At 44.1% G+C, this 26,426-nt stretch overlaps 1 protein-coding gene and 1 long non-coding RNA gene across 6 annotated transcripts; both read left to right on the top strand.

Annotated features, from left to right (window-relative positions):
* On the top strand, window positions 1-22,027 carry LOC119019952 (dematin-like). Of its 5 annotated transcripts, none has more exons than XM_037098951.1 (18): window positions 1-153; window positions 11,027-11,075; window positions 12,506-12,571; window positions 13,663-13,697; window positions 14,765-14,845; window positions 14,988-15,116; window positions 17,008-17,052; window positions 17,163-17,355; window positions 17,786-17,830; window positions 18,069-18,221; window positions 18,717-18,826; window positions 18,932-19,037; window positions 19,149-19,207; window positions 19,292-19,334; window positions 20,146-20,153; window positions 20,252-20,308; window positions 21,158-21,238; window positions 21,314-22,027. In XM_037098951.1, the coding sequence occupies exons 4-18, from the start codon at window positions 13,686-13,688 to the stop codon at window positions 21,425-21,427; spliced, it is 1,236 nt and encodes a 411-aa protein (XP_036954846.1). In that variant the 5' UTR covers window positions 1-153; window positions 11,027-11,075; window positions 12,506-12,571; window positions 13,663-13,685; the 3' UTR covers window positions 21,428-22,027. The 5 variants fall into 5 exon arrangements, with proteins under 5 accessions (XP_036954846.1, XP_036954849.1, XP_036954847.1 ...); XM_037098954.1 differs by lacking the exon at window positions 1-153 and adding an exon at window positions 7,116-7,195; XM_037098952.1 differs by lacking the exon at window positions 1-153 and adding an exon at window positions 7,118-7,251.
* Window positions 22,028-22,091: 64 nt separating this feature from the next.
* Window positions 22,092-25,597, top strand: LOC119020250. The gene is made up of 2 exons (XR_005075254.1): window positions 22,092-25,350; window positions 25,387-25,597. It is a non-coding gene; the product is annotated as an uncharacterized LOC119020250 (long non-coding RNA).
* Window positions 25,598-26,426: the final 829 nt, after the last annotated feature.

Genomic DNA, 26,426 nt, shown 5'->3' with positions numbered 1-26,426 from the left:
CACATGCAGAGAGAGAGAGCGAGGCACACTGCTGCTATCACACACACACACACACACACACACACCGGGTCTATATTCGGGGCTGAGCGCAGTGTGAACAGTTGATGACGGAGCTGCTGGATGTTTCTGACAAACACCGGCACCAGCTGACAGGTAAGAGCCGCCTTCTGTCGCCCTGCTGCGGGTTGCTGCTGCCGTGTGTGTCCGCTGACGTCTCAGCGGTGATCAACACTGTAACTGTGTGATAATGTAGAAATAATACAGCCTGGATCCGGATCAGCCTGTCTGCTCGGACATGTGTGTTAGATATCACACACGTCATATGAAATATTCTGCAGGATTATTATATATTACAGGAATAATTCAGAGATGTTCGATGTTCAGCCGAAGTACGAAGTAAAGTTTGGATTAAAATACACTGTGGGATGTGAACACAGAGGAGATGTTACAGGAGCAGCTGCTGTAAAGATGATGTCGGAATAAAATGTCGCAGTTTTTAGCGGGCCTTCGGCCCGGCTCTTCCCGTCTGTGCTCGACCTTGTCCGGGGGAGCCGGTGCTGTGACATACCGGTCTGCGGTGCGCCGCAGCGGGGCAGAGCGCCGCCCCCCTCCCCTCCTGCGGCCGCTTCACTCTCCACATCACCTCCAACACACACATGTGTCATCGTCAGGTTATGGAGGTATAATCAGGTGTGACTGAGCTGCTGTGTGATGGTGTGAAGTTATGTAAGAGGTGCTGAGAGTGAGCACGCCGCGGAGGAGAGGACGGGTGGAGGGATGGAGGGATGGAGGATGGAGGATGGATTAGGAAGGCGAGGATGGTTTTATGTAACACCCCCCTCCTCACCCAGCACCACAACATCTGCCGGCCGGCCTCCCCGTGATATCACAGAATATCTCTGAAATCCTTTAATTTCACATCATAATGTAACCTGTATGATCTATCTATCTATCTATCTATCTATCTATCTATCTATCTATCTATCTATCTATCTATCTATCTGCAGTGCTGACATCATGTTATTTGATCAGGCTTTAACAATATTAAAGGAGCAGTTCACTTGCTGATATAAAGCTGGAGACTTGATTTAAAACAGAGAAACAACCACAGAAACCAAACAAATGTCTCCAAACAGCTGGCCTGCTGATCGACACGCAAACACTGTTAGCTCAGCAGCTACATGAAGACTTCATGTTGATAAAAGTTTGAATCTGGTCTCAGATCAGTGAGTGATGTGTTCTCACCTGTGATCACAGCAGGTGAGCTGTATGGAGACATCTGATGTTTCCTCCATCATGGACGGAGGACAGCAGGACTGGGTTTGACATTTTTGGGGAGCTGTACCTTTAAAGTCTGTAGCTGTGCTAACAGCAGCTAGCTCTAGAGAGAATGAGATTAGCTGTCTAAATTAAGGCTAAATAAAAAAAAGACTTAAATATGTAATCGGCTCTGATGACTGACTCTGACTCTTAATGTAGCGCCATCATCAGGTGAACACGTCCATGTGGCCAACTGGACTTTGTGTTCACTGCTAACGAGCTAATGTTAGCGTGCTAACGTAGGCAGGAGAACATTGTAAACATTTTATCCACTAAACATCAGCATGATAGTTATCATTGTGAGCTGGTGTTAGCATTTAGCTCGTAGCGCTGCTGTAGCCTCACCTGTAAACCCTGAGCTCTGACTGACAGGAGCGAAACAGCAGAGCGGATCAGGGCCTCAGTCTGTTCGGCTGGAGGTGTTTCTGTTCAGGTGGCGGGCCGAGCTGGGTCGGTTCTGTGTGGGAGAAAGTCGTTGTCATGGTAACAGTGAGCCACAGATGCTGCTGATGGATGTGATGCTGTTGATGATGATGTTTCAGTTTTAAAACACATCTTCTGTGAGCTTCATCACTGTCTTGGCCTGGAACTGGAGGTCAGAGGTCACAGAGACATGTGACCTCTGAGACGTGTGAATGGGACCGGTTCTGTTCCAACTGTACATAATGACAAGTATAACAGGCTCTGATGACTCGTGTCCTGTTGAACCTGCTGGAGCTGTGAATAATGGGTTTACTGTCCTGTGGGAGCTAGAAAGAGCCTGCTGTGTGTGTGTGTGTGTGTGTGTGTGTGTGTGTGTGTGTGTGTGTGTGTGTGTGTGTGTGTGTGTGTGTGTGTGTGTGTGTGACAGACTGCTGCAGTTAAATCTCTTCATACTGAGGATTTTGTTTTCCATTTAACACAAAATTTCAGCCTCATTGAAAAAAATAAAACTGCCTCCATGATAACAGGACACACGTGGCGCTACACTGTAAAAAATGTCTGAACACAAAACTGTAATTTTCTGTTATTAGAATTCAGTTTTAGCCTAAACTTTCCATCAGATCTTGTTGATTAAGATAATCAGGCTTAAAATGACAGAAGAGTTTTGTCATCAGGTTGTTTTATGAGTCGTGTTATCTGAATAATCTTCTATATTTTATTAATATTACACACATTACATTATTCAGCCGAACATTTTACAGCTTTTATGTTTTTAAAAATATATGTTAAAGTGTTTGTTGTTTTCTTAAGGTGTGCTGCAGGTACTGCTACATCCTGCCAAGAGCACAGTGCATGATGGGAAATGTAGTTTGTGAAATTCATTACTAGGAAATAGACAAAAATGTATTTAATCATAACATTTATTAAATGTTTTTAATGTGAAAACTTTCATTGTTGTACAAAATATCTGACAACAGAATACTTCTTTTACTGTTAGTCGACTTTACACTAATTCACCTTATTTGATTAATATAATTAAAGAATTAAAGTCCATTGTGTAAGAAAAGTTGATTCTTGAGTCACAACTCCTGACATGTTGGACCTTTAAACTCGAATGTTTCATCTGTTGAATAAAAAATATTTATCAATATTTACAGGCTGCTAACGCTGCAAAAAGTTACACAAATACAGAAACATTAAATATATTTATTAACAATTTTGAGTTGTTTTTTACATTTTCAACAGCTTTGGTGCAGAAACACAAAACTACAGCAGGTAAAACACCAATGTATTACTTTATAAAGCAGAAGTCATTTACACGTACAGTGATGGAATGTTACTAAGGACATTTACTGGGATACTGTGCTGAATCACACATTTTGCATGGACTTCCCTTTTAACGCTTCTTTAACTGACAACTTTAGCTACTTTACAAACTGAGACCTGACCTGAACACTTCACCTCTGTTTATGTTGTGTATTTTATTTTGACATTGACTTTTAATTAAATTTGCTTTATAAGAACACATAAAACAATGAAAAGAGAAAAAAAACATGAATTTAAACATAAGAAAATGGAGTGGAGTGAAAAACATCATAATCCTGAAAATGATAGTAAACAGAATGTATTATGTATTTTTTAACTGGTCATAGTTTAAAGAGCTGTGTTGGTTCTGGTTCAGTGTTGGTCGGTTTGAGAACGTCAGTGAGAGAACAGCTGAGCTTCTCTCTGCTGGTTCTGGTTCTGCTGGTTCTGGTTCTGGTTCTGTCTGAACATTCACAGTTTGGGTTTCTCTTGTGCGGTCCCTGAACGTCTCGGCGCTGCGTGGGCGCTCTCCTCTATTTCTGGACACATGAGTCATCGTCACTGCTGTTACACAACACAAACTTTGTCCGCTGAGACTCGACTGCAGCAGGAATAGACGCAGCAGCTCAGGTGTTGGTTTGAATCCCACAGTGAAGGTTTAACTGAGCCTGGCTCTCCACTGGTTATTCAAGTAAATCTAGTCGAGTATAACTTTTAAATATGAGTACTTGAGTCTGTGCTGCTTCAAACTTCAAGGTGAATATTGTTTTTACTCCACTATAGTCTGACAGCTGCATCTCTTTGCAGATTTGGATTTTAAAAACCTTTAATGATCCTATAAAAACCCAACAACCTGAAGTTCCGATCCAGCTTGTTTCCTCCAGTACAGTAACAGAGTTCAGGCTCTGACATGGACTCAGAGTATCAGAGTAAAAAGTCTCCCTCTGAAGGACATTTGTGCTCAAAGCTAACTGAAGCTCACGTCGTATTAATACAATTCAAAGACTATTAAAGTTAAAGGTAGAATCAGTAGGATTTGTCCCAGCTGTTCCTGAATGCACCACAGAGACAGTTGATTGTTGAGTCTCATTCCCAGGACGTCAAATAGACACATGTTGGGTTGGTAAAGCGTCCCGAGCAGCAACAAAGAGAGAAAATCAGAAACTCTCTGCAGATACGAGACACTAACACGCCTTTTCTCCACATTCCAGCCTCCCTCTCTGTCTGTTTACGGCTTCTTACGGCTTTTACGTCTTTGTCTCGTCTCGCTGCGTCTGATTGGTCCACATCAGTCTGCTGATGTTGGGAAATAACAAGAATCCAGAATTCACCTCAGATGCATCAAACTAAAGTAACGAGGCTGTTGTGAAGCTGTGAGGAGGAGAAAGTTCAGGTGTAGAGAGGAGAAGTCACACAGAGACTCAGAGTAAATACAGATACATGAGACCTGAACTGGAGGACAGTAACAGAGTATTTGTCCTTTGTTACTTCCTAACCTCTTGGAGCCAGTTGGAGCCGAGGATGGAACCAGTGACCCTCATTACTGTTCAGCTGACGGCTGCTGGTTGAGGTCTGAGCTTGAGATGTTCTGATTCTGATGGGCGTTATTTTATTAGATCCGTCTCAACTGAAGTAAAGCTGATCTGAAGTCTGCTGCTGATCTCACAGCACTGTTCTGACAGAGAGGTAGACAAAATGCACAGATTCATAAATCTGTTAATGAATCTTTTATCTCTCGTTCTTTCTTTTCATTAAGTCTCAGAGCAGAAAACGTTCTGGAGGCAGTTTCTCCGCCTGCGGCTCGAATCAGCTGTTAGTGATTCATGTTCGCTGTGTGAGAAGTCGACAGAAGGACGGTGAAATGTAAAACTGTAGAGCCAGAGGGGAGTGATAATAAAACATCAGCTGATCTCACATCACACCGATCAGATCAATAATGTAATGATCTCATTCCTTCTTTCCTTCCCTGTATCCTTCCTTCCTTCCTTGCTCCCTGGGGTCTAGAGGACGTCTGCAGCTGGTTTCTGGTCGTGTCTGTCTTTAATCCTCAGGTTGTAAAAAGCTGAATGTTCCTTTAATGACTGGTGTGATGTTGCTGCAGCAGACGGAGGCCTCGGCTCTTATCTCTGAGAGCAGCAGGGGGCCGGGGGGGTGTCGATGCTGCAGGGATGAGGCCATGGACTGTGTGTGTGTGTGTGTGTGTGTGTGTGTGCTGTTGCCGTCAGCTCTGCAGGAATTTTAAGTTGAGTGTTGAGTTGTTTGCTGATAGGACAGACGGACGAGCTTCAATCAGAACAACACCTTCCCTCCTCCGTCCTCTGACATCAGAGCCGCCGTCACGTGATCAAACATCCAGATAACCTCACCTGAGCACACAGCACAGGTGTGTGACCGACTCACTGCTGGACTCGTCAGTTGGTCGAGGAAAGAATGAGGAAGATATTCATCAGCTTTTATTAACTCCAACTTTATTTTGAAACAAAGAACTTCTATAAAAGCAAAGACATTTGATAATAAAACAATGAAATTAGGAGGTAGGAAAGGAAAGAAGGAATGAGGAAGATTGGTGAGGAAACAATAAGAAGGAGAGAAGGACAGAGTCAAGGACAGGAAACAATGAAGAAGGAGGGAAGAAGGAAACAAGGAAGGAAGGAGGGATTAGTCTATGAAAGTAACTTTATATTAACGGGGATCATCGAGGAGGAAAGAAGGAAGAATGCAAGGAAAGAAGGGGGTAGGAAAGAAGGAAGGAGGAAGCTTTGAAAGGCAACAATAAGAAGGAAGGAGGACGTTGGGAAGGAAACAAGGAGGGAAACAGGGACTATGGCAAGAAAATATGAAAGGAATAAGTAAAATTGGAGAGGGATATTGGGAAGAAAAGAAGGTGCAAAGAAAGGAGGATACAGGGATGGTTAGGCTTAGGAAAGGAGATGAAAAGGGTAAAGGAAATGTGGAAGGAGGTCTAGGAAATTAAATAAGAGTTGGAGAAGAAGTGAAGGAAAGTTTGGGAGTATGGAAGGAAGGAAAGAGGACACTAGAGAGGAAAGAAGGAGAAAGAGAACAAGGGAGGTAAAGGAGAAGGTAGCTAGGAAAGGAAAGAAGGATTTAGTTAAGAAAAGAAGATGCATACAGGAAGACGGAGGGAAGGAAGACATTGGAGAGGAAAGAAGGATGTAGTAAAAGGAACGATGGAGGAAAAGAAATAAGGAGGTGGGAGAGGAAAAAAATGAGGGTGTATATAAGGAAGGGAACTAAGGAAGGAAAGATAGCTAGGAAAGGAAAGGAGGATTAAAAAGGAGGAAGGAAAGGAGGGCGATGAGGGCACATGGAAGGAGACATCGTCAATCAAAATTTTACAAACATCTTAAAGACGTTACACAGGCGCTGTGATGTCACCTGAGTCAGCCAATGACGGTGCTCCGCTGGGTGTGGTCACACGCCTGTGAGCTGAGATAAAGACCTGCCAACACACACACACACACACACACACACACACACACACACTGTAACTGTTGCGTCTTGTGATTTCCTGTAACTGAGTCTGAACGAAACCAAACAGGTCAAAGTGAAAAATGAGCGAAAACTGAATGGAGTTTGGTCTGAATGTTTAGCATGCTAGCTTATTAGCATGTAGCCACCGATAGCAACAGAACCACATTAGAACTCTGCTGGAAAAACCAGCATAGACCAGCACCAGAACACAACACATGCTGGTCTTGCTGGTGACCAACAAGTCCAGTACGTGTTGTGTTCTGGTGCTGGTCTATGCTGGTTGTCCCAGCAGGGATGACCCGTCTGACCAGTAGAATAAAGCTTTATAACTTTAGTACTTTACAGATTACCTGCTGCATCACATTCATCACATCAGTTCATCACGTACACTTCACAGTTTTAGTGAAAAGTGTAATCTTGAAATCTTGAAAACGTCCCTGAACGTCCCTCTTTTGCTTTAATGACTCGAGCTGCATGGACTCCACTAGTGAGTGTAAAACCTGCTGACTCATGGTATCTGACTGGCTCTCTCAGCCTTCTGATGCCCCCATGAGTGTTGATTGGTGTTGTGGTGAGGTGACTGTGGAGGAGAGTCCAGGACCGTCAGGACTCCTCGGTCTTCTTTGGTTCTTCGGGTCGTCGTCAGAGCTCTGAGGTGTGTTTGGGCTCGTCGTCCTGCTGCGCAGAACGGGAACTTTAACATCTCTGATCGTGAGTGTTGAAGGAGCGAAAGAATCAGAAATTCATCTGCAATCATTTGTGGAAAACAGGAATGCAGCCAGGATGTGAGTGTCAGGGTTTATCACAGTCACGTGGTAATATTCATTTTCTGCAGTTTTGTGGAGGCGGCGCTCTGTAACATGTCCAGCTCTTCTTCATCTGTCCTCGTCCTCTTCTTCTAATCTTCTCAGCAGTGAATGTTTAAATGTTTCAGCGGATGATGATGAAGCAGGCGGCTCAGCAGCGGTTGAGTGGAATCTGTGAGAGCTGTGAATGTGAAGCTGTGACTCAGCAGATTTCAGTCTGTGACCCACTTACAGCTTCAGCATCAACACGTTTTAACATTTTACTGCATCACGACTTGACAAACGCTCCGATGAGAGCGACGGCGTGAAGCCCAGCTGGATGTCGCTGCTGCTAATACATGAACACGGAAACTGGAGAGAAAATGTCACACTGATAAAACCAGAAGTGATGTTAAAGATGTTAGTTCAGCTCTTCTGCCTGGAGCTGAAGAACTGATCTGAAGTCTGTACCTTGTTGGTGCGTTCAGGGACACAAATCACCTGGTGAACCGACTGTTTTATTCCGTCAACAAAAACAACAATCGTCAGACGTCTCCACATGTGAAGGAAGCAAATTATGTACAAATGTGTTTAATTCACATGTCAAAGAAAATTCACGTTTTCATTCATAGGTGAAAAACACGTGAAAATGTTCAGTTAAAACTTTAGTTCACATGTTACGTTTTGATTTTCACATATTTGTGATGGCGATACTTTTCTTTTTTCACAATTTGATTCATAATTTATTAGAATTGTAGGCATGCGTTTGTCCACAGTCGTCAACGAGTCCTTGAATGCACCGGCAAAATATCACATGAACAAAAACAGGAATGTAGCAGAATTTGGTGTGTGTGTGTGTGTGTGTGTGTGTGTGTGTGTGTGTGTGTGTGTCAGGTGTTATAAATCAGAGTGTAAGGTCTGCACGTTCTCAGGACCTCGGTTTGTTTTCAGGAGCAGTGACCGTCACTAACGACCTCCTCACAGATAATTTACGTCTTCAGGCACAAAGACGAGACGACAGACGAACCGGTCAGTGAACGTTCTGCTGCTGCTGCCAGGGAGAGTAACTGAGTATATTTACTCTATATACTTCTGCGCTAATCCACTGGTCACTTACATACTTTTGCTTATTTTGAGTGCTTGTAATGGAGTATTTTTACTTTAATGAGAATAAATACTTACTTTTTATAATACACTGCATGCATCAAAACAAATAACTCATATAAAAGCAAAGACATTCACAATAAAACAAGGATGTTAGGAAGAAAGGAGGTAGGAAGCTTGGTGAGGAAACACTAGGAAGTAGAGAAGGACACAGTGAAGGACAGGAAACAAATGAAGAAGGAAGGAAGAAGGAAAGGAAAAAGTAAGACTGAAGAGGGACATTGGGAAGGAAAGAAGGACAAATGCAAGGAAAGGAGGATACAGGAATTGTCTCAGGAAAGGAGATGAAAAGGATAAAGGAAAAGAGAGTTGAGAAGGAAATGTGGAAGAGAAGAGTGAGAATGAGAACGAATACTTCCTCCACTGTGGACAGTAACAGTCGCTCGTTTCTTTGCTCTGGTATCAAAACCTCTCAGACGTCATCTATTAAATAAAGATAAATATCCTCTCCTTCAGACACATCCTGCTGCTTTTCTTCATCGCGTGTTTCTCGGTCAGGAGTGAGACTCACACTTCTCCTCCTACACACCAGCAGCAACACACTCGCCCAGCTTCACTCTGAGCTGCTCAAAGGATTTCTGGGAAATGTAGGAACTCAATAACAACCTGGATTCACCCCAAAAGATCAAAAGTCATCAGAGGAGGAACTTTGATTTATACCCCCAGCCGGGCGGGGTTTACGTGTGTGTGTGTGTGTGTGTGTGTGTGTGTGTGTGTGTGTGTGTGTGTGTGTGTGTGTGTGTGTGTGTGTGTGTGTGTGTGTGTGTGTGTGTGTGTGTGTGTCTCAGTGTTAGGGTGGTCTGATGGTGGGAGGTCTATTTTAGTGCAGCATCTCTCTCTCTTTGTCTCTCCCACATTCCTGCCAGCTGATTGGACGGCTGGGTGTGGTAACCTAGCAACCTTCAGATATCTCCCAGCATTCCTCTGAGTTATCTCCTGTCCCGGCAGACTGACAGAACAAGAACCTGAACTTGGTGTTTTATTACATGTATTCAGGAGGAGAAGTGTGTAACAGCACAAATATTACAGCCAACAGTGTCGTTAGTGATGTCACAGTCGACATCATCGTGATGTGATGTCATAGCTGACGGTGTCGTCAGTGTCATCGTCTCCTGACTTAAACACTGAGAGCTGCTCCTGTGTATCAGCAGCTCACAGAACTGAACCAGAACCAGCTCTCCTCTCACAGAACTGAACCAGAACCAGCTCTCCTCTCACAGAACTGAACCAGAACCAGCTCTCCTCTCACAGAACTGCAGATATATTGTGACGTTCATCTTGTTTTGGATTTTTCTACAACAAACTGACACTTTATTGACTTAAATAATTATCTTTTCGATTCACAAACATCAGATTTTTGATCGTGACACGATAAAGAAACGAGGCCCACCGGACGTGGTGCTGATCTGTTATTAAGTCTGTGGATGTTCCTGATGTCTCGTCCTTGGTGGATTCACGGCAGCCATCTTGGACAGCTGGGTACGGCAACACGACTTGGATAAAACACAAGAAATTTGGGAAATTAGAGATAAGATTAATTGATTTTATAAATACATACAAACATTATTGATTTTACAGCTTATTCATATGCTTGAAATAAACAGAACAACCAAATGAAAACATAAAGAAATCAATACATATGCCATCATGTCAAAAGTGTACAAGTGAGGTGAGAAATAAAATATATTAAGTACCTGATTTTACTTATTAGACATAATTTCTATGATCATAATCATAAATTAACACATTTCATCTTCCTCTGTAGTTCTGTATGTTTGTCTGCGTCTGTTTGTTGTAACTTTCTTCCCAGGATAGAAGATGTGTTTGCTCCGGGAACACGAGGAATAAAGATGTGCACATTTACACGTTTACTTCTGTTTGCATTGATTTTAAATATGAGGACAGTTTGAGCAGAAGTATAAAGTACACACACGTTTCATTTGTTGGTTCAGTGTGCAGTTCCGTTAATGATGGAATAAAAGCTACAGTTATCAGAAGTATTGGTTCTTGTTGCAGCACTTGAAAGCTGCCGTTGGCTCCCACACGTTGACAACAGCAGCACGGTGAACGCTGCAGCTCAGAGACGGATCTCGGACCGAGTCCGGCTGACGGACCAGATCATGTCAGAAGGATCCAGTTGGTCAAATCGTCTCATTTAGTCACACGTGGACGTCTCTCAGCTTCATGCCGTGTTTTTGCGATGGAGCAGATTTTCAGATCAAACTCCTGCCAGCGTCGTCGCCTAGCAACAGCATCCACTTCCTGGACATAAAAACGTGGATCTGAAAATAGAAACAGAGAAAATAAAGAGGAGAAGGACTCCATTCAGAGATCTACTGAGATCTACCACTAACCAGTGGCCCTGAACTCACCTGATGTTACGGCTCATTCTGCCGGATGAGACTGTGTGGTTCTGTGTGGTTCTGTGTGGTTCTGTGTGGTTCTGTGTGGTTCTGTTTGGTTCTGAGTGTCAGATATGTGAAAGTGAACTCTAATGACGTGTTTTGTTTCTTCTTTGTTTGTGTTTCTGCCATCAGACCGCCGAGCCGAAGAATCTGAGCTGCAGAGAAACTCCAGCGTGAAGATGTGAGTCGGGTTTCTGTTCTGATATATTCACTCTTATATTCAACATCATTTAGTCGTCGACATTGATGCACTACACTTTTTTTTTTAAAACAAATCTTTTTGGGACAACCAGGTCTTATTAAGAACAGAGAAATGATTGAATACATTTTTGTAATTATTGATTATTGAGGCATTCAGTCACAAGATATGAAAAGAGATTAGATCAAAGAGAACTATAAGTCTGTAAGATAATCAAAGAACAACAGAGATAAAAAGTGATGAAATGAACCCTTAACACCATAAAACTTAAACCATATTCACCATTTTTGTCTAAAAATGTGAGATATTTTAGGATCCATATGTTACTATTGTTCATATGTTATCACAGGCTGATATATGGATTTTTACTGCTGTTTGTTCTGATCGATATTCCCTCAGTAGAAACCTTTCAGTCTGAAATGTCAACAACACGGAACAAGAAGTTTGATCCTCACGTTACTGATGTGCATTTTAAATTAAATACTCAAATCAATAAACTCTTGAATTCTTCCACTGCTGAGTAGAAGTTTAAAGTATCTCAAAATAACCTTAAAGTTGTCGTCTGTGAAACAGTCTGTGATTCTTCTGATGATTAGAGACGAGACCAGGCTGCTGGTTTTACATCGTTATTATTAACGCGTGTGCTGATCCGAAGGTCCGCTCACATATAGAACCACATATAGACACATGACCTCATCGGTCTGTCCTGCCGTCCACACGAGCTGCTGGCACAACAGCTCCTGGTCGTCCTTTAAGAAGAGTTGTGGAGTTAAACTGTGGAGGAGAGGAGGAACTGATACCTGCCTCCTCCAGTGTATTGATCGGCTTATGTATTGATCAGATTGTAACTGATCTCTCTCCAGACACAGCGAAGATGTTTTCTTCTCACACTGAAGGGAGGCTGATGCTGTCAGCTGCCGTTTTAAAGTACCTTGAATTAATCTGATTAAAGTGAAACCAGTGTGTTTGATTGGATGTAACATTATCATAAAACAAAACTATAAACAGCTCAGCTGTCTCGTTGGCTGCAGTGGAAGAAGAATTTAGAAATATTAAATATGTAAAAGTAAATGAACATTCATTGCAGAAACCCTCCGGTGCCCCTGGTCAGAGTCAAACAGTCACATTTTAACATATTAATTATTCAGTGACAGCAGACACCAGCAGAGATCAATAACACGGCACACAGAAATATGTGAGATGTGAGAAGAAGAAGAAGAAGAAGAAGAAGAAGATCAAGAAGAAGAAGAAGAAGAAGAAGAAGAAGAAGAAGAAGAAGAAGAAGAAGAAGAAGAAGAAGAAGAAGAAGAAGACGGGTTCATCACGTCTGTAGTGACGACAGACTGTCAGATGTTGTTTAGAAAATAAACTGTGTGCTGGTCCACTTATTGAAGAAGTCGTGTGTGTTTCAGGTTCTGATCCGGGTGGACGGCCCAACAGACACAAACACACAGACATGATCCCTTATTCTCCCTGAGGTATGAACACACACACACACACACACACACACACACACACACACACACACACACACACACACACACACACAGGCTGTGTTTCATTGTGAGTGTGTGCTGGGATTTTCCCGTCACTGACCGCACGTTACCCAGACATCCACCTGTGCGTGTGTGTGTGTGTGGCTGTGTGTGTGGCTGTGTGTGTGTGTGTGTGCTGGACAAAGCTGTGGACTCTGGAATAATCCCTTTGTGTCGCTCCGTCGGGTCGGACAATGCAGCAGCTGCAGCAGAGCGCTGTGTCCCGACTGTTTCTGTCTGAGTCACGTCTGATGGAACCAGCTGAGACTTCTGACCATCAGGTGGTTCAGATGGACCTCAGTGAGTCCATCACAGAGACCAGGTGTTATCTGCTTCTCTAAGACTGTCCCAGGTTGCCACACGTGTCGAGTACTCGTCTCTCAGTGAATGATTTGATACCAGTCGACATTGTAACTCAACAGTTCCAGTAAAAGAGAATTAGTCTTCTCCTCATGCAGAGGTTCAGGTTCCTGTGTAGAAACAGACTCTGGTGAAAGGAGAAGTGCTGATTCAGCTTCGGTACTCTAATAAAAGTGATAGATCACAGGCTCTGACATGTACTCAGAGTATCAGAGTAAAAAGTCTGAAGCTGTGAGGAGGGGAAAGTTCAGATGTTTGTGTTCAGAACGTGACAGAGATCCTCAGAGTACAGATACATGAAACATGTACCGAGGTGCAGTAACAGAGTATTTACCTCTGGATGTGTCAGAGTACTCAATCTGCAGATTTCCTGACAATCTCAGACATTAAAGATGTTTTCATGATCCCTTTAAAATCAAACTCAGAAATCAGAAATGAAACTGAAAAGTAAAAAACTTTAAAACAGGAGAATGAATCTGATATTTACTAATTAACACTTAAGCGCTGCGTAGCCGCCTGCTAATGTCGTCGTCAGTCTGAACAAGTGCAGATTTAAAAGATCTGAAGCGACTGTTTTTGTGTTTTTACTGGACTTTGTTGCAGTATTCTGTGATCTAATGATCACTGTCACATCTGTGATGTAATACCATGTTCTGTCTGTCTCTCTCTCTTAGAAACTGACCAATCAGCAGTCAGGATGATGCCCAAGGTAAACACCATCTTCAGCTGCACTCAGACTGACTGAACATGTTACAGTGTTGTTTCTGCTTCTGCTGCTCGACTGAGAGAGAAGCAGAGTCCGAGTCTGTCTCAGGTTTCTGTCAGCAGCCGACTGAAGGTTTAATACTGAAGGTTTAATCAGAGGACGAAAGACTAAAGCTGATCCATGTCACACGATCAGCTTCATGATCCCGTTCCAGATATCATCCGACCGGCACCGCGAGACGCTACAGTCAGAAATGTTTCCAGTTCAGCTTTTCATAACAAATCTCATTTAAAATCTCTCAGATTTTGCGTTTTGTGTTGATTGCAATGAGATTTTCTTGTGTTTTACTCACTTTATAAAAACATCGTGGGGGCAGCAGGCTCTGGATCCTGAGGTGTTCTCAGGCCAGATGAGATATATGATCTGTCCAGCAGGTTCAGACTCTCCTCCCAGTTGGTCGTCTCCAAAGGGAGGATCCACATCAGGTGCCGGAACCACCTGAGCTGGCTGGTTTAAACGAGGAGGAGCAGCTCCTCGCCCTCTCTGAGGCTGAGCCACGACCTCTTCCAGTCACTGCCCACAGCTGGTGATCCAACTTAAATGTGGAAATGTAGATGGACCGGGACATGGAGAGCTTTGTCTTCTGGCTCAACACCCTCTTCACTACGACAGGCCGTCTGTCCACCTCACGCATCTTTCTGTCACCCACGAACAACAGATGAAGCTCCTTCGCTTGAGGCAGGAGTTCACCCTCAATCAGAGGGGCTAACAACCATTCAGCCAACAGAGACCTGACCCTGATCCACAGAGGCTGCTGGAGGCTCTATTTCCTTTTCTTTAAACTCTGTCACAAACATAAAACAAATCCCTGAGTGTATTTCAGTGTAGAACATCAGTAGAGACGCAGGTTCAGGCTGTCGAGTCTTCAGATAAATGAAATCACCCGAGAAAAAGCCTAAAGGATCGTCATCGATTCATTCATCAGCTGAAGTCTTCGTCCATTTAGCTGCTGATCAGTTTGTGTTTGACCTCTGACCTGTGTGTGTGTGTGTGTGTGTGTGTGTGAGCAGCAGCTGGCTCAGACGTCTCCAGGGAGTGTGTTGTCGCTGAGAGGGACCAGCGTCCCAGGATCCCCTGCTGCCGCCATCGTGGTGAGACACACACACACACACACACACACACACACACACACACACACACACACACACACACACACACACACACACACAGATCGAGTTATATTACCCTTCAGATTAATCTTGAGGCAGTAATCTGTAATCCCCTCCCCTTCAGGCCAGAGTGGAGGACGGAGTCATCGGCTATAAGGACTTAGCAGCGTTACCGAGAGACAAAGCCATCCTGGACATCGAGAGACCAGATCTGATGATCTACCAGCCGCACTACAGCTACAGTCCTCTGGAGGTGACCCGGATTCTTCTTAGTCCACCAACCACCACAGCAGTCATCTGTGGTCCCTTTACCTATGACCATAGACGCGTCACTGCCCTCCTGCTTTAATCTTGTCTCGGCTCTTGACATGAAGCGTGATTGTTGTGTGCGAGTATGTTACCAAACACAACGACTACAGCAAACAACACAGTCTGTTGTGTCACAGTCTGATATAACTTCTTCTTCTGTGGTAAAGAGGTCCATCGTTGTCCAGGAGACACAGGCAGGAAGTCAGAGAGTATTAAGAGACGGAGATGTTGTAGGTTTGAGATTTGTTGACAGTAAAAAGGAAAGAATCATGGATCAGTCAACATCACATGTTTCAGATGGATATCAGTTTCTCTGTGGTGCAGAGAGAGGTCCAGGATGTGTTAGCGTAGCTTAGCATCAGATGGTAGACTGTGACAGCAGGCTGTGGCTGACAGGCAGCTAGTTTGTCGGTTGGTTAGCTGAGCGTCAGACTGCGACATGAGAGATCAATCTGCTGATTAGAGACCGACAGCTCGTTACCACAGCTGAGAGTGTGTGTATGTGTGTGTGTGTGTGTGTGTGTGTGTGTGTGTGTGTGTGTGGATGAAGTAATAATAATAAGAAGAAAGGGAGACAAAGAGATCAGACCCTCCTGAATCTACAAAACACAGACAGACAGTCTGAAACAGAAACACTCGGCCTTCTCTCGTGTTTGATCGACAACCTCAGCTACAGTAAAGTTTCTCCTCCTGCAGCCTGAGCGTCACATTATCATCCAACCAAAACTACTCAGCAGAAATGGAGCTCACACTACAGCCACTAATGTTCCTGAGCGTACCTGTTCACACTGAGGTCTCTGACTTTTGTTTACATTTTCCTTTTTCATGCAACATGTTCTAATAAACACCCGACACCTCCAGGTTTAAAGGAGCAGTCTGTAAGAGATGACCTTCAAAAAACTGAACAAACACCCTGAACAGAGCGAGGAAACAGTCTGGACGCGTCAAAGACGTCTCTGCACAGTGCTGCTACTGAAGTTAGCATGCTAATCAGCTAGCTCCTGAAGCAGCCACTTCACCACTGAATCAAATAATGCAACAAAATAAACTCGCTAAATGTCAACTATGGAACTATTTGGACGCCTATTTTCCGTCTAAACAGAAAAACACAACTGTCCACCATCTGAATTAAAGTTTCTCTCGCTGACTGAACTCAGACAAGTTTACCCTGCTGAAAAAAACAGCATAGACCAGCACCGAAACCAGCACCGAGACCAGCACCGAGACCAGCACCGAAACCAGCACCGAGACCAGCACCGAAACCAGCACCGAGACCAGCACCGAGACCAGCACCGAGACCAGCACCGAAACCAGCACCGAAACCAGCACCGAGACCAGCACCGAAACCAGCACCGAGACCAGCACCGAAACCAGCACCGAGACCAGCACCGAGACCAGCACCGAGACCAACACCGAGACCAGCACCGAGACCAGCACCGAGACCAGCACCGAAACCAGCACCGAAACCAGCACCGAAACCAGCACCGAGACCAGCACCGAAACCAGCACCGAGACCAGCACCGAGACACAACATATGCTGGTCGTACTGGTGACCAGTCACTAGTGTGACCAGCATATGTTGTGTTTTGGTGCTGGTCTATGCAGTTTTTTCAGCGGGGTAATCTCCGTGTTAACTCATCGTCAAACACACTTCATCCAACTGATGTTTGTTTCCCCAAAAAAGTCTGAATTCTGACTTTGAACTCGACCTTAGCGCTGATGTCTCCACAGCTGACGGCAGCTTGATTCAGCCCGAACCCTCCCGGTTTGTTTTGACTGAAATCACTTGTTTGTTCGTGTTTCTTTTCTAATATGTCGTTTCCTTTCCTCCTCAGAGGTCCTTGTCTCCTCGCTCCATCTCTCCTCCTCCCTCCCCGGAGGTAAGACTCCTCACACACGTCCTGTAGTTCAACACTGTGACCTGCTGAGTCAGCGGTGAGGTCAGAGGTCAGAGGTCGCAGCAGCCTCACCCTGTTCCTCTGTGTTTCAGAGGGAGTCCAGGGAGTGGCTGGAGAACCGGTCTCCTGGAGGTTCTTCTCCTGGCTCCACCATCCAGACCAGCAGAACACACAGCACACACACACCGTCCACGCCACACACACCCAACACGCCACACACACCCAACACTCCACACACACACTCCTCCGGAACCAAGAGTACCATGCAGCACTTCCACCGGCCCGGTAATCATGTCTCCTCTCCTCGTCTCCTATCATCTGCCTTCCTGACTTTGTCTCGTTTCCTCTCCTCCATCCTTGTCTCCTCCTTTATCACTCTGTCCTCTTGTCTCCTCCTCTTTCCATGTCTCCTCTCCTCACCTCTTCTGTCTCCTTTCCTATGGTCACTTGCTCTCTCCTTGTCTCCTTGTGTTACAGAGAATGATATCATCTTACTGCAGACATTTTGTCACTGTGTGATTTGAGTGGACAGTTTGTCCAGCAGAGGGCGCCGACAGCTTTATATAGACTTTAAGTAATCGGTCATTGGCAAATTAAGGGGACGTTTATCACAAATAATTATTTTTGTCATGTGTCTATATATCTGTAGTCCAATATCAACTATTCTCCATGTCTTTCTCCATTTTAACTCTTCTTCTTCTTCTCCTTGTTTCAGAAAATGGCTCCAACATCTACAAGAAGCCTCCAATCTACAAACAAGGTGTGTTACATTCACATGTAAATGTTTTTTAAGAGGTAATAATGCTCTTATAAGGTGCGCGTTAGTATAAAAAAGATAATGATAAAGGAACCGTTCAACCAAGTCAGTCATCATATCTTCTGAATGTGGGTCAGACATGATCTCACTGCTTTAATCAGCTTTAACATGCTGTGTGTGTGTGTGTGTGTGTGTGTGTGTGTGTGTGTGTGTGTGTGTGTGTGTGTGTGTGTGTGTACAGATGTGTCGTCCTCTCAGGTTCCTCAGGGGAAACACATCGAGGATCTGATCATCGAGTCGTCAAAGTTTCCAGCAGCTCAGCCTCCAGACCCGAACCTGCCCTCCAAGATCGAGACAGAGTACTGGCCCTGCCCCCCCTCCCTGGCTGTGATTGGTACGATCCATGTGCATGCATGCGCGCCCACACACACACACACACACACACACACACACACACACACACACACACACACACACACACAGACTTGTTTAACTGTACATAATAAAACATGTCTCTGGTCGAGGATTGATCTTCCTCTCCTTTACACATCCCCTTCCCTTGTCTCCTCTCCTCTGTCCTTGTCTCCTCCCTTCACCACACCTCCTCTCCTTTATCCTTGTTCTTCTGTCATTGCCTCCTTTCCTCTCTCTTCATTTTGTCATCTGTCCTTGTTTCCTCTCCTTGTGTCGTCCCCCTCTCTATCCTCATCTCATCTCCTCTCTTTTTTCCTCTCTTGTCCCTGTGTTCTCTCCTCTTCTTGTTTCCTTGCTGCATCTTATCTCCTCTATCCTTGTCTCATTTCCTTTCCTTGTTTGATCTTCTTGTTTCCTCTCCTCGCCCCCCCCCCATCTCATCTCATCTCCTCTGTCCTCGTCTCCTGTCCTACAGAGAAGGAGTGGAGGAAGAAGGGTCAGAGGGATGAAGATGAGGAGGAGGACGGGGAGCTGGACGACGAGCTGTGGGGCCTCCGAGTGCTTCAGAAACAAGAGCTCAACAAGGTGACACGAGGAGGAGACGCTGATCAGCTGATTCAAGAATTAAACTGAAATCTGTTTCAGGATCAGAACCAGAACCGTTTCACTGAACTCTCTGCATCTCTGCAGATTCAGTCCAATCTGGGAAAAATCATCCTGAAGGAGGAGCTCGATAAATCTGCAGCTCCTCTGAGGAGGAAGACTCGCTCGCTCCCGGACCGCAGCCAGCACGGAGGTACACACACACACACACACACACACACACACACACACACACACACACACACGCACACACACACACACACACACACTATCATCATCATCATCATCTTTGCGTGCTCTGCAGGATCCAACGCCTCCAAGTCCGTGTATTTCCCAGCATCCTCTAAGACCGGCCTGTCCAGGGTGAGTCCCGCTGAACTCAAGCGACCAATCACAGCCGAGTGTAGTGATGATGACGGTGATGAAGATGTTTCTGTCTGTTTTCAGCTGCAGTCGGCCGAGTTCAGCTCGACTGAGAAAGCTCCTGCAGGTCCGTCACGTCGTCAGTATGATGAATATATGATTTGTTACTTTAAACAATGTTGGATGTTTTAATATTTAAAGTCAAACTCTCGCCAAAATGCAACTGAGGCTTTATTAGTGAATGTATATGAGTCAAACCTTCGTGTAAAAGCATAATTATGATGAAAGAGCCACTTTTAAGATTTACCGTATTTTTGTAAGAAGTCTCGACACGACATGAAACTTTGCTGGTAGCATCACCAGGGTCTCTACACATGAACTCCAGCACTGACAACATTTTTGAACAACTCATGTCAGCAGTAGCTTGTTCCTGCAGCTGTCATGGCAGCCTGGACGCACTCGAGTGGATGTGGTTCAGTTGAGCTGTGTTCATGTGTAGAGACGCTGGTGATGCTACCAGCAAAGTTTCATGTTGTGTCCAGACTTCTTACTGTTTTAAAAATACAGATTTTGATGCTATCATAAAAGTGCCCGTAGCACCCGAAAACGAAACTATGGTAAATCTTAAAAGTGCCTCTTTCATCGTAATTATGATTTTACATGAAGGTTTGACTAAAATACATTAACTAATAAAGCCTCAGTTGCATTTTTGCGAGAGTTTCACTTTAACATTGAAGAGCTGTGGTTTCAATATTATCTTGAGTTAATGAGGTAATAATAAATGCAATGATTCCAGTTAAAGTAAATAAAATATAGAATATAAATCAGGCTGCACATGGTGGAATGTAACTAAGTATATTTACTGGAGTACATGAGTTTGTCCCTGTTGTGACTGATAATGTTTCTGTCTCTCTCTGTGTCTCTCGTCCGTCCTGCAGATCTTCAGGTACTTTCTGCTTCATATCTTCATGTTTTCAACATTTTTCTGATCAATACTGAAAACTAATGGTCTGCATTGACGCCATGTGACTGTGTGTTTGTCAGAACGGAGACTCCAGGATGGACAGAGGGAACTCTCTCCCCAGCATGTTGGATCATAAAGTCAGTCACCGTCTCCTCAGTAGAACCATGTGACACTGACTCACAGGTTCTGGCCCGTGTGGCACAAATCTGAGAACTCGTACACAAAATGTATAAGAATGTATATTTAAGATGAACTGACCTGTTAATTCTAGATCTACAGAACTAATGCGTGTGTTGAGCTTGTTATTAAATACTTGATGTTGTAGTGCTGGGCGGTATTTTTTATTTTTTTTCATGCATAATCAGGTTCTTTCTCAAAAAGCACCACTGGTGTTGGCATAAACATGTGATGTGACGTGAAGCAGGAAGTTGGCCGTGAACAGTGATATACAACATATGCATCAGAAGAAATGTGGCGACACTTGATAGATTTACTTAGTTATGGACCCGTGGCTCATATTCTCACCTCCCCAGTCAAACACACACTGATGTTAAACCCCTGCTATTAAAGGAAGCGTGCAGCGGAGCCACACAGCTAACAGGAAGCAGGTCGAGCAGATGAAGTGATGAACTGCCATGTCTGTCCAATCCACCTTCACCGTAACGTAACACCAGAGCACTACTGTTCACCCTCACACGCCTCGCAGTCGCACCGTGCCTGTTTAGAAGCGCAACACTGAAAAGAGTCCGGTCTGAAACAGTGTCGCACGGCGCAGCGTTCTGAACGTTGTGTAATCAAATACAGCAGTATGGCGGGATATTAGAAATTCATATCATAATGAAAATATACACCAGTATTCAATGTGAACTGGTATACCGCCCAGCACTAATATGTTGTCATGAAATGTAACTACATCCACTGATTGATTGATTGATTGATTGATTGATTGATTGATTGATTGATTGGTTGGTCGATCGATCTCTCAGGTCTACCCCTACGAGACGCTGGTGGTGACCCACAGAGGACGCAGCAAACTGCCCCCCGGTGTGGACAGAACCAGGCTGGAGGTACAACTGCTGCTCCACTTCCTGTTGGAGGAAAAGAGGTTTTCATTCATCACTAAACTCTCTTCCCCCCCGCAGAGACACCTCTCTCAGGAGGAGTTCTTCAGTGTTTTCGGGATGTCCATCGAGGAGTTCGACTGTCTCTCCGTCTGGAAGAGAAACGACCTGAAGAAGAGGGTGTGTCTCTTCTGATGCCACTGGGACCGCATCCCCCACAATCCCCCTGCTCTTTCTCGACACAGACTCTGAAAAAAAAGTCATCATCAGCACCGCCGCCGCCGCCATCATCACCACAGCAGCTCACTGTTAGTGAGGCGCTCAGTGACGTCTCAGGCTTCAGGTTTGATTCACAGTGAAGGTGTGAGAGTTTAGCTTTCTGCTGCACGTGAACTCCAGCTGCTGTTTGATTTAAGAGTCACAGACGATCCTCTGATCCGAGTTTTGGAAGTTTGTTCCTCATGTAAGCGAACTGACAGCAGAGCAAACTTCCTGTAAGGCCCGGTCACACCAGCATGTTCCTCCTGCTGCACAGAGAACGAAACCTTCTGGTGGCTTCAGAGCTCAACACACTGCAACTCAACGATAACACATCCAACAGTTCTGCATCTCCGAGAACCACTCGAGTTTCCTCAGGTAACGTTTCACCTGCTCGTCTGTGCGTAACTTCAGGAGAGAGTCAGAGAGGAAGTCTGAGAACGAGACTGAACAGAACCAGAAGAACACTAGAACATCAGAGAGCTGAGGTGGAGCTCTGAGTGAAGTCAGCACTCAGCAGAGACTCTGGTTCTGGTTCTGTGTCTCCTCTCTGTAACATTACATTCATGAAGTAAAGTCCATTTCCCCTCCAGCTCCAGTCAGCAGTCAGCAGAACAGAACCTGGAGGTCCGCGTCGGATCACTGCTGCAGTCAGGCTGATCAACAGAGTGATGAGAAATCACCTTTTTAATACCACAAGTTACGAACTAATCTCTGAGCTCTGCTCCCGTCAGCAGGAGCAGAACCTGATGAGACCTGGATCAGCACCACAACACTCAGCACACATCTTATGTTTTGATGGCAACATTTAAAAAGAAAAATTACATATTGAACACTGAAAATAACTGAAAAACATTCATACTAATTATTAGGGACTAATAATTAGTATTCCAACATTTTTATAGATGTGTTTTTAATGAGTGAAGGTGATTTCTCCTTCTGCCTGAGTTTTCTGAAGTTGCAGTGTTTTGAGCCTCTCAGCCACCGTAGAACAGAGGCGAGCAGCGGAGAGTTTCACAGAGAGAGAGAGTCACGTTTCAGATTTACAGCCTCCAACAGTGTCGACCGCTTCTCTCTCAGACAGGATTGAGTTTCTGGTGCGACCCCGACGCCTCGCTGTCGCCTCCATCAGCTTCTCATCTGTCTAAAACTTTAAACTGTGAAGAAAGAGCAGCCAGACACAAACTGGAGTCCTCTGGGTGTCAGTGTCGCATGTGCAGTTGTTTGGTTTTAGTGGTGGAATTCTGGGAAATGAAGTTAGTTCTGCTGTTGCAGCTAAAGTTTTCCACATATCAGATTAAACATTAGTTAGACTGACATGTTGAGACGTCAGATTCATTCAAAGTGAAGTCAATATTTTATTACCGAGCTTCCAGCTGCAGTCGAGCTTTAGATCAACATTCCTGCTGACTCTGAGTCAGCTCAGTACAGATTAGATACTGACTGCCAGGATGGACCGTTCCTATTGGCTAAGCCAGCTATGATGTCATGATGATGACATCTCTCTCCCAGCACCTAAAAAGAAAATCAAGGACACAGTTTGATCACAGAATGATGCCGAGCATTGCATAAGAAGCTAATGAAGCTAACAAAGCTAATGAAGCTAATGAAACAAGCTACACTTATGTGAAGACTTTATCCTCTACTGAATTTATTTAATTGATTTATTGTATTATTGTCTTCCTCAGTGTGTTCACTTCTAATGGAAAGCTACTCACTAAGTTTTGGAAAAAATGTTTCTTTGGGAGAAAAAACCTTTCAGAAGCTTGTGTGTGAAAGTTAAACATGAAAATGCTAATGTTTAGTAGTAATATTTAGGGATGTCACGATGTCACTTTTAAATCAAATATTGAGTGGAATGGAAAACAGGATTAGTGATTTTTCCTCTTCATGTCCAGCTACTATCATAGCGTTAGCCTGAAGCTATCATAGCGTTAGCCTGCAGCTATCATAGCGTTAGCCTGAAGCTATCATAGCGTTAGCCTGCAGCTATCATAGCGTTAGCCTGAAGCTATCATAGCGTTAGCCTGCAGCTATCATAGCGTTAGCCTGAAGCTATCATAGCGTTAGCCTGCAGCTATCATAGCGTTAGCCTGAAGCTATCATAGCGTTAGCCTGCAGCTATCATAGCGTTAGCCTGAAGCTATCATAGCGTTAGCCTGCAGCTATCTTAGCGTTAGCTTGCAGCTGTCATAACGTTAGCCTGTAGCTATCATAGCGTTAGCCTGCATTGTCACTTCCAGACTCTTCGCCTGTGATGAAGACGATCAGCTGACTGGGAACTCTTGCAGCATCGGACATGTTGGTTCATTTTCATTTTCGGAGAACTTGTTTGTGAAGAAGTGTTCACAGAAACTGAGCTTAAGCTAAAGTTAACTATTTCTATCTCTTGTTGTTTATTGTTGAATCACTGACGGCAAACTGAATTGAATCAGAACTTTAAATCAGAACTTTAAAATCAGGAGCTGATCCAGCCGATCCTCGGCTGCATCAGCTGTGATCAAACTGTCTCCTCTTTGGTTTTTTCTTTATCCTACAGCAGAAACCACTGCCCTCTTGTATCTCAGTACACCATGCACACACACACACACACACACACACACACACACACACACACACACACACACACACACACACACACCTGCAGTGTAGAAGAACAATGTAAACCTTCAGGCCGGAGCTGATCTGAGCTCTGGTTTGTCCAATAAGCAGGTTTTTAGACGTTCAGCGTCGGCTCGTGTTGCTTAGTGACCAAATGATGTGCAGCTATTTTTTAACCTACATAGAGAAAGTGGCATGTTTGTTATTAAAATCTAATCGAAAGTGTAAAATTATATCAATACATGAATGTCGAGGAAACAGAATGACACATTTAGCTGTCGAAGAGGACGACGGAGGGACGGAACAGAGACTTTTCTGAGGCATGATGGGAAATAACAAGAGATCTTTATGGACGTGATCTTCCTCGTCACCACACGGACGCTTCAGGACATCTGTAACGACTTCAGCACACATACATATATATCCTCAAACTATAAATACTATCATCGTCATATCTGATCAAGTTAGATGTGTCTGTTTGCAGGACAGCGAATCGAACGTCCTCACCTGATTCAGGTGACTCACTGACTCCTGATCTGAATGGACTCTTTAAAGGTGCACTGCGAAGGATTTCATGCTCAACAAATCAAATGAATATAGTGAAAGTGTGAAATGAGACTCGCGGCGCCTTTAAAGTCAAACGGCTCAGAATGAATTCACGCCAAAATCACCGCCACCACATCCTGCATCCCACGCCACCACGTCTGCCTCGACGCCACACGCTTCCTGTATCTGTGGAGGGAAACGAAACAAAAAAAGAGACTGTGAGAGTTGTTGAGTGAGCGAGCATTGGTCACTTTACGTTGAGATGATTTCATTTTTCTTTCTTTTCTTTCTTTCTGTTGTTTGAGGAATGAATCTGATGCTGCGATGACGCTGAGCAGGTTTATGCTTTGTTCTGATTGGTTGTGTGTATTTAGAAACAGGAAGTGAAGGTTGCTGTGACTCGACACCACGATGACACAAAGATTGTTCCACGATGTTTTTATTTCTTTCTGTACATTTTAAAGTGTTTTTTTCTTCTTTTTTTTAATCAAATTATTTCAAGAAGCAGGGCGACTTCCTGGAGGCGTGTCACCGCCAGCGCGTCTGAGGTTTTAACTGCTGCGAGCACGATGTCATGACGATGATGATGTCATACTTTTATTTAACCTTTAATGACGTAGATTTATATAATAACACTGGCAGTTACACTTCCTGCCTCAGGTGCATGACGGGTATCGAACATCTAAAACGATGTTTCTTTAGAGGGGAGAGAGGTCGGGCTGAGGTCAAAGGTCGGGCTGAGGTCAAAGGTCGGGCTGAGGTCAAAGGTCGGACTCGTCGGCGGTGACCCGCCCGTCTGAAGCCGCCCTGCTGCTGTACATACTGAACCACTGAATGACAATATGATGATTATTGTTGTTGTTGTTTTCATATCTGGATGCAGGTGATGTAACAGATGAATGGTGACGTGAATGATTAACCATGAGTTACAATAAAGAGCATTTCTATTTGCTTTGAGGAGACGGTGCAGATTCATTCAAGTGACCAGAGAAACTAAACATTTAAGAACTTCATTCACAGAACTGATTTTATATTCTCGAACACCACAGTCAGACCAGAGCGGCGCAGTGAGCTCAATGCTAACGGTCACATGCTAACAGGCGGATGAATAGCAGGTATATTTCCCCTGTTCTTAGCTTAGCATGATAGCATGCTAACATTCTCAAGAGACGTGACTCGAGTCATTTTGTCTTTAAATTTGTATCATGATCAATATTCAGTGAAATAAATGTAATCAAAGTATAAGCTTATTTATTTACTTCTTCAATTGAAAATATTCCTGATTCAAACCCAATGATAATCAGAGGTGGAATGTAACTAAGTACAATTACTCAAATACTCTAGGCTAATTAGATCACTTATCAAGGAAAGTGGTAACTGTAGTGCAGGTAAAAGTGTTCAATTTCCCCCGAAATGTAGTCGAGTCCATGTTCAAAGTTACTTTCCACCAAGTGGATTACTTGAGTATTCCCGTTTTCTTCTATGTTATACTTGTGCTTCACTCCATTAATTTGATAACTTCAGTTACTAGTTACTTTACAGATTACACGCTACACTGGAGGCAAACAAGTGCATTTATAAATTAAATGACTTCCAGTATCAGTTGAACCCTCAGGCGTTACCAGGGAAACTAAGTTACGGCTTGTGGAAAACTTGATATTTTGATTGTAAAAGGCATGAAAATATAAATTAATGGTCTGAATTTCTTTTCTTTGGCAAGTGACCATGTGACGTATAAGTGGGATGATGCTCTTCAAGGTGTCCATAATCAGGAGGCCTAAGAACCTCC

The sequence above is a fragment of the Acanthopagrus latus genome, chromosome 5, assembly GCF_904848185.1.
Source record: "Acanthopagrus latus isolate v.2019 chromosome 5, fAcaLat1.1, whole genome shotgun sequence".
Lineage (NCBI taxonomy): Eukaryota > Metazoa > Chordata > Actinopteri > Spariformes > Sparidae > Acanthopagrus > Acanthopagrus latus.
The sequence above is the reverse complement of the archived record's forward strand: the minus strand, read 5'-3'. Positions and strand labels throughout refer to the sequence as shown.